At 33.7% G+C, this 13117-nt stretch overlaps 1 protein-coding gene across 2 annotated transcripts in view; it reads right to left on the bottom strand.

The window, feature by feature from the left end:
* ABCA5 (ATP binding cassette subfamily A member 5) overlaps positions 1–13117 on the bottom strand; it is a 92562-nt gene that overhangs the window by 69094 nt on the left and 10351 nt on the right. Inside the window, exons 3-10 of one of the 2 annotated variants that reach the window (XM_062216105.1) lie at positions 12109–12313; positions 9818–9979; positions 8832–8920; positions 6443–6672; positions 5482–5623; positions 4237–4425; positions 2280–2427; positions 1505–1673 (exon numbers count right to left, since the gene is read on the bottom strand). In XM_062216105.1, coding sequence (XP_062072089.1) covers positions 1505–1673; positions 2280–2427; positions 4237–4425; positions 5482–5623; positions 6443–6672; positions 8832–8920; positions 9818–9979; positions 12109–12313 — 1334 coding nt within the window. Of the gene's footprint in view, positions 1–1504; positions 1674–2279; positions 2428–4236; positions 4426–5481; positions 5624–6442; positions 6673–8831; positions 8921–9817; positions 9980–12108; positions 12314–13117 lie in introns of those variants that run through there. The other variant, XM_062216106.1, reaches the window with a different exon arrangement.

The following is a 13117-nucleotide window of genomic DNA, read 5'->3' as shown; positions in this document are numbered from 1 at the left end:
TTTCTTTCATACTAATCATTGAACTCTTTACTTAACATAGAGTTAACCATATATGTAGAAAGTTATTGAAAATAGATTTTAGTAAACAATAAAAGTGAGAATAAGAAAGGGAAGAGGAAGGGGGTTGAGAATATAGATGGGAAGGCAGGCACAGTGGGAACAATTACCAAGATAATGAAGTTGTAATTGTGAAAGCGTACGAAGTTTGTAACTGCAAAGCAGTATAGTCTTGCATAAATTCCTACAGACTTAACTTTTAAGGGTACAGCTTGACAACTTGACATGAGACCCCAAATTCCCATAAGCTGGCAGGTAAAAAGAGCAGCTTAAGTGTTACAGAGATCAAATGGATAGGATTAAATGGTAAAGTGATCATATAGACAGGATCAAGTGTTAAAGTGATCATATAAATAGGACATACTGTTTGAAAATAATAATAATAAACAGAATTAAAAAGGAGTTAAGGCTCCAACATGGAGCTGCTGCATGGGAAGCAGTCCATGCAGCAGACTCCTAGAATAATTGCTTTAAATAGCACTCTGACCTCAGAATCAGCCCTTAAGGCATTCTGGTCTAGCTGAAAAGCCCAGGGGAGCATTTCAGGGATGGAAAGCCAAGATACTCTGGCAAAAAATGTTCTACAAAAAGGACCTCTGTGGTGAGACACCGGTGGAAAGAAGTAGCCTCCCTTTCTCTGAAGGGAGGAGAGAACTTTCATTTTGCCTACAGCCTTGTTGAGCTAGTGGATCCAAAAGGCTTCCACAGCCGAGGCAGCTCATGTCAAGAACCTTGGGTGATCACTGATGTCATTCATAAGAATGTTATTTGTTAAAGAAACAAGAGTCACTGTGTACTAACTTCCCATGCAAGACTTCTGTTGCCAAGGAGTTCTATCATGAGACTTAATAGTAAAACTTGTTCTCAAGAATCACTTCCTTTGAGCGTATTAATGGAGGATATTATTATGTCTCATAAGTTATAGTTATGTCTAAGAGCTCACAAAAGATATATCATCCTTGGGTTCCTCTTTAAAGATAATTAAGTTTCTAAAAGGAACAAAGGGGAAGGAAGGAAAGAAGGGAAAAGAAGGAGGGGAGTGAAATCACCTTCGAGAAGCAATAACACACCTTGTCTAGACTGTTGAGGAAAAGTTTTCTTAGTTTTTTTTATTTTATTCTTTCTCTTCCTTCCTCCTTCCCTCCCTCCTTTCCTTCCGTTCTTTTTTCTTCTTGGACTAAACAGGAGAGGGAGGAGGAAAGGCAGTGGGAGAATGGGTGGAAGGGCAGGTACAGTGGGAAGAATTACTATGTCCCTAATGTTGTATTTATGAGATAAATACAAATAAAAAAAAAGAACTTTTGAATTTCATATATTGATTTTTTCATAATTCTCATTTTCAATGAACTTTCTAAAGAACTCTTATATTTAAAAGATAAAATTTAAAAGTGGAACGTTCCATTAGCAGTTATTTATTATACCTAAGCTGCCAAAGATTGAATCATACCTTATGGCTTCTTTTCCAATAAATTCTGAAGAAACAGGTTCAACAATTTCACTGAAACTAATGTTCCCATTAACATTGCCCTCTGATAACTCTTTATAATTTCTTTTGTTCTTTGACCAATACGATGGCTTCAGAAAATACAAAGATGATCTCCGTAAGCCAAATTCCCCTGAAAAATAAAAAAATTTAAAAATGAGTTATTACAAGTTATTTCTGACAACTGACCTTTAAATTATAAATGCAAGAAATTAACTGTTAGTTTTTTTAATTTTAATTAAAATTTTAAATCCACATGGTGCTACCAGTTACCATACAAACATAATACAGACATAATACAAACAAAAGTAATAAGGAACTCAAGGGGAAAGGGAAAGAAGGTAGTTGATATTCAATATTACTATTGGAGGTTACCTACAAATGAATGATAGCAAATGGTGCAGATGGCAAGAATTACAAAATTACATCACAGGTTTGTCTCCTAAAATAATAAAATACCTTAATTAAGAAAGAGTCACATAGGAAAGGACCAAGTTAAAAAGTTCAGCTGGGGACTTAAAGCTTTCAAAACAAACTACTCTTTTTTTTTTTTATACATTCTCCCAAGGTTCACTAGTAATTAAAGCTTAAGATACAAAATAAACTTATTTAATATCAAATTAAAGTTCTAACAGCAAACATGACTCAGGGTATTCTGGTGAGAAAAAAAAATAAGTTGACTAGTCCGGGAAAAACAGCCTTAAAATCTTTAAAGTAAAATCCAATAATTCTTGCATACCTGGAATGACCTGATCAAGATATACAGCCAAGAGGGCATAGAATATACTATTAAGTGATAGCATGATAATAGTAATAATTAGAGGATATGGGCCTTCAGTTAAATTAGAAAATGAAGCACCTTCATTGAAATCTTCTAAATGCATGACCTGGAAAATAAAAACACCAACATTATTATATAAAAATGATAAAATAAGCAAAAGCTAATACTACTTATTGCTACTCATAGATCCAGAATGTCAGTCACCAAACTGGGCCTTTAACAGATTAAATAGTGTACCAAATTAATAACATGAATTTATAAGGAAAACAATAAGGATTTTTCTTTTTTTTTTTATTTATTTTTTATTTTTTATTTTTTGACAGGCAGAGTGGATAGTGAGAGAGAGACAGACAGAAAGGTCTTCCCCTTTGCTGCTGGTTCACCCTCCAATGGCCGCTGCGGCCAGCGCATCGCGCTGATCCGAAGCCAGGAGCCAGGTGCTTATTCTGGTCTCCCATGCGGGTACAGGGCCCAAGGACTTGGGCCATCCTCCACTGCCTTCCCGGGCCACAGCAGAGAGCTGGCCTGGAAGAGGGGCAACCGGGACAGAATCCGGCGCCCCGACCGGGACTAGAACCCAGTGTGCCGGCGCCGCAAGGCGGAGGATTAGCCTGTTAAGTCACGGTGCCGGCCAGGAAAACAATAAGGATTTTACCAAAACCTAAGCTAACTACAATTCTTTTCAATCATGTTTTTAATGCTATGCTTCTGAAACTGGAGTACATCCACTCCTACATTATTTTATCCTAATGCATTGCCTATCAAATGAAACAAAGATAAAGTGTAATGTTAATAGTTGTAATGCAGGGGCCAGCGCTGTAGCGCCAGCATCCCATATGGCGCCAGTTCGAGTCCCAGCTGCTCCACTTCTCATCCAGCTCTCTGCTATGGCCTGAGAAAGCAGCAGAAGATGCCCGAGATGTTTCACTCCACAGATGGTCGTAATGGCCTGAGCTGTACCGATCCAAAGCCAGAAGCCAGGAGCTTCTTTCTGGTCTTCCATGCGGGTGCAGGAGCCCAAGTACTTGGGCCATCTTCTATTGCTTTCCCAGGCCACAGCAGAGAGCTGGATTTGAAGAGGAGCAGCCGAGACTAGAACTGGCACCCATATGGGATGCTGGCACTGCAGGCGGAGGATTAACCTACTATGCCACAGCGCCGGCCCCTCTACCTTTCTAAAAGAAGAAGGACTCACTGGACTCTCAACATGTACAATAATTCTTAGTTCTCAAGTAATTAAAATTTGCTGAACTCAATATTTATAAATTATCTTAAATGTCAAAAATGAGATTATCCTAAAAAGCATAATTATTTATTCATTACTTATATTAATTACGTTAATTTTACAGAAACTAAAATTATGTGCTATTAAATAAAGCAATTTCTTGAAAGATTTTTTTTTTTTTTTTTTTTTTTTGCTTAGAAACTTGTTTACCCTGTATGGACTAATAAAAATCAAATTTATAAATCTAAGTACTACATAGATGAATGATAATCCCATGAAACTTATACCAACAAAATCTACTTATTTCACAACTACACTCATAATAAAATTGTTCTACTTCATAATTTACTGAGATGAATTTAAAAGTGGCAGCAATGTAAATAAGCCATAGAGCAATCTGGATTGACACTTAAACCAGTGTCTTATACCAGAGTCATTGCAGTCGAATAAATTATTGAGATATACTAAAGCAAGAGGTGAAGAAACTATAAGCAGAATATTAAACTGGAAACTTACAATTGAACAAAGGAAATAGTTCTAAATTGTACTCCAGTACTCAAATACCATTTCTTTCTCACGCTGAAATTTAAAATTTTTTTTTCAAATCAAAAGAAATATTAATAGTAGTAAAAGATGCTGCACAGAATTTGAGAAAACATTTAGTAAACACAAGATTAATATATTACCTACCTGTGCAATACCAATCAAAAAAGTACACTGACAGAAGGGACTTAAAAGCCAAACTAATGATTTGGGAAAACTTTCCATGAGGACAATCAAAAGCCCAACAAATCCAAAAGCCACAGTGACAAAAAATTCAACTATTCCCACATGTTTTGATTTTTTAAAGAGCGGTGTCAGCATTAAAGCAAAAAATACCTATAAAATAAAAACATTAATGTTAATGCATTGTTCACATGTACTTGTATAAAAACAAATTTTCTTTGTGAAAGAATAAGTTATTTCATTGGTAAATACATTAAATAAAATACAATTATAATTTCTCATTGTGCTATTTTCATATAAATGGTGATACATATTTTAAAAACTTAAGGTGACAGGATTTTGTCTGTATCACAGATACACATGACCTCCCCAACTATGTGGAAACCATAAACTCTCATGTGTTTCTACAGTTAGATGTACAAGACGTGTGAACAAAAGAATGTTATCAACAAACTTTTAAACATAATGTGTTAATAAAATACAAAACTAGTTTAAAAACAAACCAGGTAATTATATTTGGAAGTATTTGAGCTATTTTTAAATTATCATTTTCAAGAACATCCAACCCACTGCTAATACACCTGGGAAAGCAGTGAAAGATGGCCTGAATATCTGGGCCCCTGCCACTCAGGCAGGAGACATAGATAGCGTTCCAGGCTCCTTGCTTTTGTTGGCCAATTGGGGCCATTTAAGGAATAAACTAGCATAAAAGATCTCTTTCTTTGTCTCTCTCTGTAACTTTGCCTTTCAAATAAATAAAATAAATATTTCTAAAAACCAGCATTCACCCAACATACCAAATACCAAGATCGCCCAAAAGCTGTATTTGCAAAGAAATATCATTAAAAATCATTATTATCCTTTAGGATAAATTAACTTGAAAAACTCGGGATTTCATGAAGATAAAGAAAAAAGTCTGGCAGTGAGTAATCTACATTACACACAATTATATAAAGATAAAAACAGATAGACTCAAAGCAATCTAATGTAAAATATTCATGTACCATATTAAAATAAACTGAATTTGAACATGAGACGGTTTTATAATTTTCCTTAAAAATATGGGAGTACAATGATGCATTTAAAGTAACTTAGCAACCATCTGTCTTTCATGGGAAACTGACTATAACTAAACCAAAGAAAAATACTTTGCTACATTACCAAATATTTTTACATTTCCTTATTCCTATTTCAACTTAAAATACTTACAGATGATAATCCATACAGGAAAAAAAGGAGAAATATCACAATGCTGCTACTTTGAGGAAACAATGAGGAAGCTGTTGCAATGACTGCCATAAGAAGGGACATAAGAAAAATCAAAGTTGTATACAGAAGAACCCAGGAAAGCCTAAAATGCAAATGCAAATATATTTATGGTCAAATACATAGGTTTTAACAGTTAGAAAATAATTATAAACAAAATTTCAGAAACTGGCATGGCTCATGTAACTGTGTTCTTGCTACCCACATGGAAAAACCAAATTGAGTTCTTATCTCCTAGCTTCAGCTGGCCCAGCCCCAGCATTACAGGCATTTAGGGAGCAAACTAGCACAAAGGGAGCTCTCTCTCTCTCAGTCTCCCTGTCGTTCTCAAATTATGCTCCTATAAAATTATCATTTTGTAAAAATAAGCTGATATATTAAAGTTAACTTGTGCAAATATGTTTTTCTCATGTTTCTTCAAAAATTATTTGTGTATTATTAGTCTTACTTGACCCAAATAATAAACATTCCAGGGGGAAAAAATTCCAATATTACATATGCAGATATTAATCACTATAACTGAATTTGGAATAACATGTATAAATCTGTGCTAGGACATCATGGGAGGACTTTATAGGCAATTAATTCCCAAATCTTTCATCTTCTGTGTACTGCAATGTACAGTGCAATATGTGGATCATGCCTCATGAATACAAACACAGCATGAAATAAAATTTAAGCATGCTTTGTCAACATAAACTTCCATATTCCTCTTTCCTTATGCTATGACAAGGCAAATACTGTTGAAGTTTGTTGACTAGCCTCAAATTCCAAGAAAAGGCAATTATTCTAAGAGAGCAGGAACAGCACCTCATTAAGTAGATAAATAAAATTACAATTCTGAATGGTCATATAATTAATATAATTGTTAATTATGCCAAATAATTAACTTTTAATAACATACCAAAAGGCAGTGTCATGAAGTCCCATTATCTTTAAAAATTCTTTTAGCTTTTTTTCTTTTTCTGCTACAATATGAATTGCCAAAAAGTATCCAAAAGGTGAAAATGCTATAACTAGATATATTAAAATTACTCCTCGAGGAAACGTATCTATTTCTACAACAGAAGTTTCTCCCATAATTACAGCTTTCGTTGACTCCAGCTCCCTCCAAAGAGAAACATTGGTTTTCAACTATAATTAGAAAATATAAATACACTGAATTATTATAGTTCATAATACATATGACAATTATAACCCAAATTTGTTCAATAATCCAGTAAAAACACAATCTTCAAAAAGCTACACATGTAAAATAAAATCAATATCCTCAATGTTACAATACAGAGTAGAATACAGCTTTTAATTCATTCTGAAAGCATACCACAAAGTTTAAAGTTTGAAGTTGATGAGTATATACATTTTGATTACATAATTTGTCAAAGAAAATAACAGTGCATACTTATCTTAAGCAATTATATTCATCTTAATAAAAATGTAAAACTTCAAAGTTGAGGGACTAGGAATAATTATTTGTACCACTATTGACTGTTTTTAAAATGTTCTTTTAAATAGTATGTCATTCTACTTTGCTTTGAAATCTATATATGCATCACATATAGATAGAATAATAAAACTATCTATGCCATATGATGCTTCCAACATTCAACTGAATATCGAACAAGTTCTTTCTTGTCCATTCATCCAGTGTGCTCTAGACTATGAGAGAGAGAGAGACAGACAGACAGACAGACTACTCCATCTTCCTCTACTTATTCACTCCCCAAATAGCCGCAATGGCTAGGGCTGGGCCAGGCCAAAGCCAGGAGCCTGGAACTCCAACCAGGTTCCCAAGTTGGTGACGGGGCCCAAGTACATGGGCCATCTTCTGCTGCTTTCCTAGGAACATTAGCAGGGAGCTGGATTGGGAGTGAAGCAGCTGGGGCTTGAATTGGTGTTCACATGAGATGTTGGCAGCACAGGCAGCAACTTAATCTGCTACAACACATTAGCCCCCAAATTTAAGATTTTTTAAAAATAAATTTCATGGGGTTGGCGCTGTGGTGTAGCAGGTAAAGCCACTGCCTGCAGTGCCAGCATCCTATATGGGCACCAGTTCAAGTCCTAGCTGCTCCACTTCCAATCCAGCTCTCTGCTATGGGCTAGGAAAACAGAAGATGGCCCAAGTCCTTTGGGCCCCTGCACCTGTGTGGGAGACCCAGAAGCTTCTGGTTTCAGATCGGTGCAGCCCCAGCCGCGGATGCCATCTGGGGAGTGAAATAGTGGATGAAAGACCACTCTCTCTGTCTCTTCTTCTCTTTCTGTGTAACTCTTTCAAATAAATAAATAAATCTTTAAATAAATAAATAAATTTCATAGCTAGTTTTCCTGCCAAAATGCGAGACACTAGATCAGGCCATGTCTTCAGAACCTAATATAATGTTAATTCATAATACCAGCGTCAGCAAAATGTATTAAAGCACAGAGTTAAAGGTCAAAAAAACACAGCCTGAATCCCTACTTTGCCACTAATTAGCTGGGTTTAGAAAAGCTTCTTAATATCCCTACATTTCAGTTTCAAATATAAAATGGAGATAACAGTTCTAATCTCATATAGCTGTTAATTATTAAAAGGGTTAACACTGGAACATAGAAAAAATGTTTGGCAAATAAGTAATGAATGTTAAATAAAAAGTAATATGGCCAATATAATAAACATATTTGCCTTCTTTAAACTTACTTTAATTAAAGGGAGAAAGACTATAAATAATTTTTCATAAACATTTTGTCAATAAAGATATAATACAAAAACACAAAAATGCTGAATCCTATGCTTATAACCATCAAATGAGCTTCAAAAAGTATTAATAGTTTATGAAGTGACTTTCAAAATGTATTAAATCCAAAGTAAAATAAAAAAGTATTTAACCTAGTGGTTAATATGCCTGCATTTCACATTGGAGTGCTTGGGTTCAATTCCCAGCCCCTGACTCCAGTTTTCCACTAGTGCAGACCCTGGGAAGCAGTGATAATAATAACAGCTCATATACTTGGGTTCCTGCCATCCATGTGGGAGACATGAATTGCATTCCCAGTTCCTAGTTCCAACCCTGGGGTCAGATCCTGCCATTGTAGGCATTTGGGGAGTGAACCAAAGGATGGGAATGCTCTGTCTCTGCCTATCAAATAAAAAATATATATTAAATCAGAAAATATGACTTCTCATCTTTTTTTCCTCAAAGGTGTTGCAATAAGTTACATATTTTACATATCTGACAGCCATAAAACCAAATTCAACTATAAAGAATTAGGAAATAATTATTCAAATATGATTCTTCCTTTATCATATGTACCTGTATAATAGCAGCATCTATGGATGCCTGTAAAACTGTGAACCCCGAGGACCAGTACTGAGCTGCCTCACATGATTTGGAACAGCCAGCTATGGGGAAAAAAATGTGAGGCATAAAATTTTGCAAAACATGCAAGTGCTTTCTTCTAAAGATAATATTTGAAGGATTATCAAACCAATATAATGTCTCTATAGGACCAAATAAAATATACTACTGCTATATAAAAGCAAAATATAAAAAATTGTTGATTATTTATTTAAAATGTTGAAATAAAGCAATTATTTGTTAGGATACTGAATGGTAACTGAACAAAAGTGTAAAGAGAGAATTGTAAAGATCGTTACTTAAAATAAGTCACTTTTTGGTAAGGTGAATCATTCTATAATGATTTGGCTTCAGAGCACCACAGATGCAAGGATGAGGCCAGGTTAAGAAAACAGAAAAAAAATTTTCCATAAGATTTTTTGGAATTGAGCTACAAATTCAGTATGTACCATTGTGATTTTAACATTGCTCAATAAATATTTGTGGTTGATAATACCTCTTCATAGCTTAAAACAACTGAAGATTATTTTCCATTTTTCAAATACAAAACTAATGAAGTCCACTGGTAGAAGACCTTCAGATTCTAAACATTTTTATCATACTGTAATTGAAAACAATGATAGGGAATAAAAGATACAGATTTATGAAGTCATAAGATTCAAAATACAATTTTGCATATGCTATTGTAATTGATATGCATGCAAATGTGTTAAAATTAAAACAGGTGTTATATATTTTATTATTATGTATATGTGTAAATGTAGATATATAAACATTTCTATATACATATTTTATGCTACACTTGACAGTTTTCCTATCTGAACAAATAAGTATAATTGAAACTGCCAACATTGAATCTGAACAGATTTTTCATATGAACTGTGGAACAGCAAAGACATGCATGGAAGCTGATTTTCAAATGGCTATTGAGGGCTATTTACCTCTTGAATCCATATAAGCAGAAGATACTGGAATCATATCAGGGAAAAACCGGAGCTCATAGGACATGAGGTCTTTGAAAACCACACCGACGAAGTTGCTGGACTTAGAAAGACTGGAGTCTACCATTTCTTTTTCATTTGTATATTCTTCAATAATTATAACTATAAGATATTACAATACAGTTAACTCAAAAAGTAAAACAGTTTAACACAGCAAATCAATTTTACAATTATATTTGATAAATGGAATATTTTATAAGCACTTCTGTTTTACTAACTAAAATGAAGACATTTCTAAGAAAATAAAACTAAAGAACAAATGAAATAGTACAATTATACAGATCCTACTTGGCTGTCACTGAATTACATAAATTATGTGCCATAATACATAAGTTATAAATATCATAAAGGATGGTAAAGCAATATGCAGAATCTTATTTCATTACGAGATTATTTCTCAAAACCTTAATTAACTGTACAGAACTTTAACGAAGAATACTTCTGATGTCATCTTTACTCTTTATAGTCCACTGATGACCAGCTTTGCTTTCAGACAGATTCTTAATTTTAATTAAAATTTCAGCCAGCAATGAAAGTATAAAAATACTTAACAGCTAATTTATTTTAAAATAAAGCTAATAACTCCTTAATAAATGGATATTCTATTCATAAATGTTTCTTATGAAGAGAATTCCTTAATCTGTCTCAGAAACTAAGTTATGTTTTTAGTAACTATGATGCAATTCTTTGAATTTGCTTATTCCTTTTCAGCACATATATGGAGAAAATGCCACAATCATTCTTGGAAAGAGGAAGGGGAGTGTGAGCAAGGGAAGGATAAGAGTAGGATGAAAAGTATCATGTTTTTAAAACTGAAACTGCATATATGAAATACATGAAATTTATTCCCTTTATATAAATACAAAGGTTTTAAATTTTTTTTCTGCAGATTTGTTTACAAGCAATTTGCTCCTTACTATAGAACATGTGGTAAAAAGGAAGAACATGGGCTTGGTACTTAATTTTATCATTTATTAGCTGTGTGAACATAGATAATCAATTTAAATTTGCAAACTTTAATGTCCTCATCTACAATGCTTAGTTGATTACAATGGGTTGTTGTGAAGACTAAGAGAAGTAAAATACATGAAATTGATTAGTAAATTATTATTACTTAAATATTAATTAACATGATTTTTCCAGGCATTTATGGGGAACATAAGACTCCAGAACGAACCTGAATAAAGGATATTAATTCGACATCTTACCAATCATATTATTGTGCATGTATGTATGACTCATTTTTGGATAGTTCTGTTGTTAAAAATAATATTTTAAAAAAAATCTGTATACAATACTACTATTTTGGCATCTAAGACATTGATTAGTCTTTGCTTGGCTTATACTCTTTCCTCCTTCTCAGATTTAACAATGAATTTCATTCTCAACATTTCTGATCAGTTTTTTGAGTTTACATGTTAAATTCTAATGCCTATGCATACTGTGTTCATATGATAGAACAAGAAACTATAATATGTTTTGACAAACATATTAAGTAGCAAAAAGCTAAAAAAGAAACCAATGGGGAACAAGTCATCTGGCTCCTTACTATGTAGCTAAAATATACTATATGATTATATATCCTGGAAGTTAATTATAACTATCCTACGCTAATCTGCTATTTTCAAAAATTCAGCACTACATTGTTTAATCATTAGAGTAAAAATACTTTTGTCATTTTTTCCATTTCTTGCTTTAGGTTCTCTCACAGTAACTTAAGGTAAGTAACTCATGGTTTACTCAATTTTCTAATACATTTCTTTGAGAGAAAAATAAACTAGGAAAACAGACATAGGTACTTCGGCACAGTCACAGCCTCCAAAATTAAATACTTCTTCAGTTGTGCCATATACCTCCATCAACAGGTACAGCAATCTCAAAAGGCTACGACTTTATAATTTTTATCAAATTATAGCCTCAGTAATTTTGAGAGATTCAAAATGAAACACTCCTTCAAACTTTTATCCTGTACAAATATATTTAACCTGTTTCATAAATGGTCTAAGAAATACATAATATGCAAATGCATAAAATATGTATCACCCAGAATATAAATTAACATTTTACAAGAAATATAAACCAGCATTCAATTATTTGAATATTATAAAATCATGCTTTGGTGGAGGACACATTTGTAAGATCTAAGAATGCTATTTACTAGGTAAAGCAAGCTGATAAATACTGAAGAGGTTTCATATTATACAAAGAATATACATTTAAGCTCACAATACCATCTGGAAGATGATCAGCAGACACTTTCTGCATGATGTTGCTTGTAATATTAGTCACTGGAGTATATCCAAGAATTAGGTTAGAGAGAATAGATTTGTCCATAGGATTAAGTTCTATATCAGGCACTTCTTCATATTTCTTATTTGGATGCATCATGCTAATTAATATTAACCAAAATAAAAAAAATAGTGGAAAAAGAATTTCCTATAATAAAAAAAAGAAATTGATTACAAAGCATAACAATGGCACCAAAAATCACCCGAGATTTCTATGAAAATAATGTAACTAATACTAAGAAAAATTATGAAGCAATTCTATCACAATTATAGTGTTGAACTTCTCATTAAACACAATGGGCTAATATGAAATGATTTTTCCTTTAAATTCAGTTTTATTGAAATAGTTTAAACCCAAGTCACATAATAAAGTGACATAAAATGTAGTATTTAAATATCTTAGGTTACATAAAATGAATTTACTTATGATTTTATTTGAAGTAACTAAATATCCCTATAAGGGATCATAACAAAAATGTCTTTATTAGATTCTGAATTATAAATCACACTGTAGGCTGGTGCTACGGCTCACGTGGCTAATCCTCCGCCTGCAGCACCAGCACCCCCCGGGTTCTAGTCCCAGTCGGGATGCCGGATTCTGTCCCGGTTGCTCCTCTTTCAGTCCAGCTCTCTGCTGTGGCCGGGAAGGCAGTGGAGGATGGCCCAAGTGCTTGGGCCCTGCACCCCATGGGAGACCAGGAGGAAGCACCTGGCTCCTGGCTTCAGATCGGCGCAGCACACCGGCCCCACAGCACACGGGCTGCAGCGGCCATTTGGGGAATGAAGCAACAGAAGGAAGACCTGTCTCTCTCTCTCTCTCTGTCTAAACTCTGCCTGTCAAAATAAATAAATAAATAAATAAATCACACTTTAATAAGATCTGAATTTATACTAATCTATACCAAATTCTATGTTCAGCTTTAGCAGGGATGAACTATTATTTCTTCCAGAT

The sequence above is a fragment of the Lepus europaeus genome, chromosome 18, assembly GCF_033115175.1.
Source record: "Lepus europaeus isolate LE1 chromosome 18, mLepTim1.pri, whole genome shotgun sequence".
Lineage (NCBI taxonomy): Eukaryota > Metazoa > Chordata > Mammalia > Lagomorpha > Leporidae > Lepus > Lepus europaeus.
Note: the sequence above shows the minus strand (reverse complement) of the source record. Positions and strands in the feature narration are given on the sequence as shown.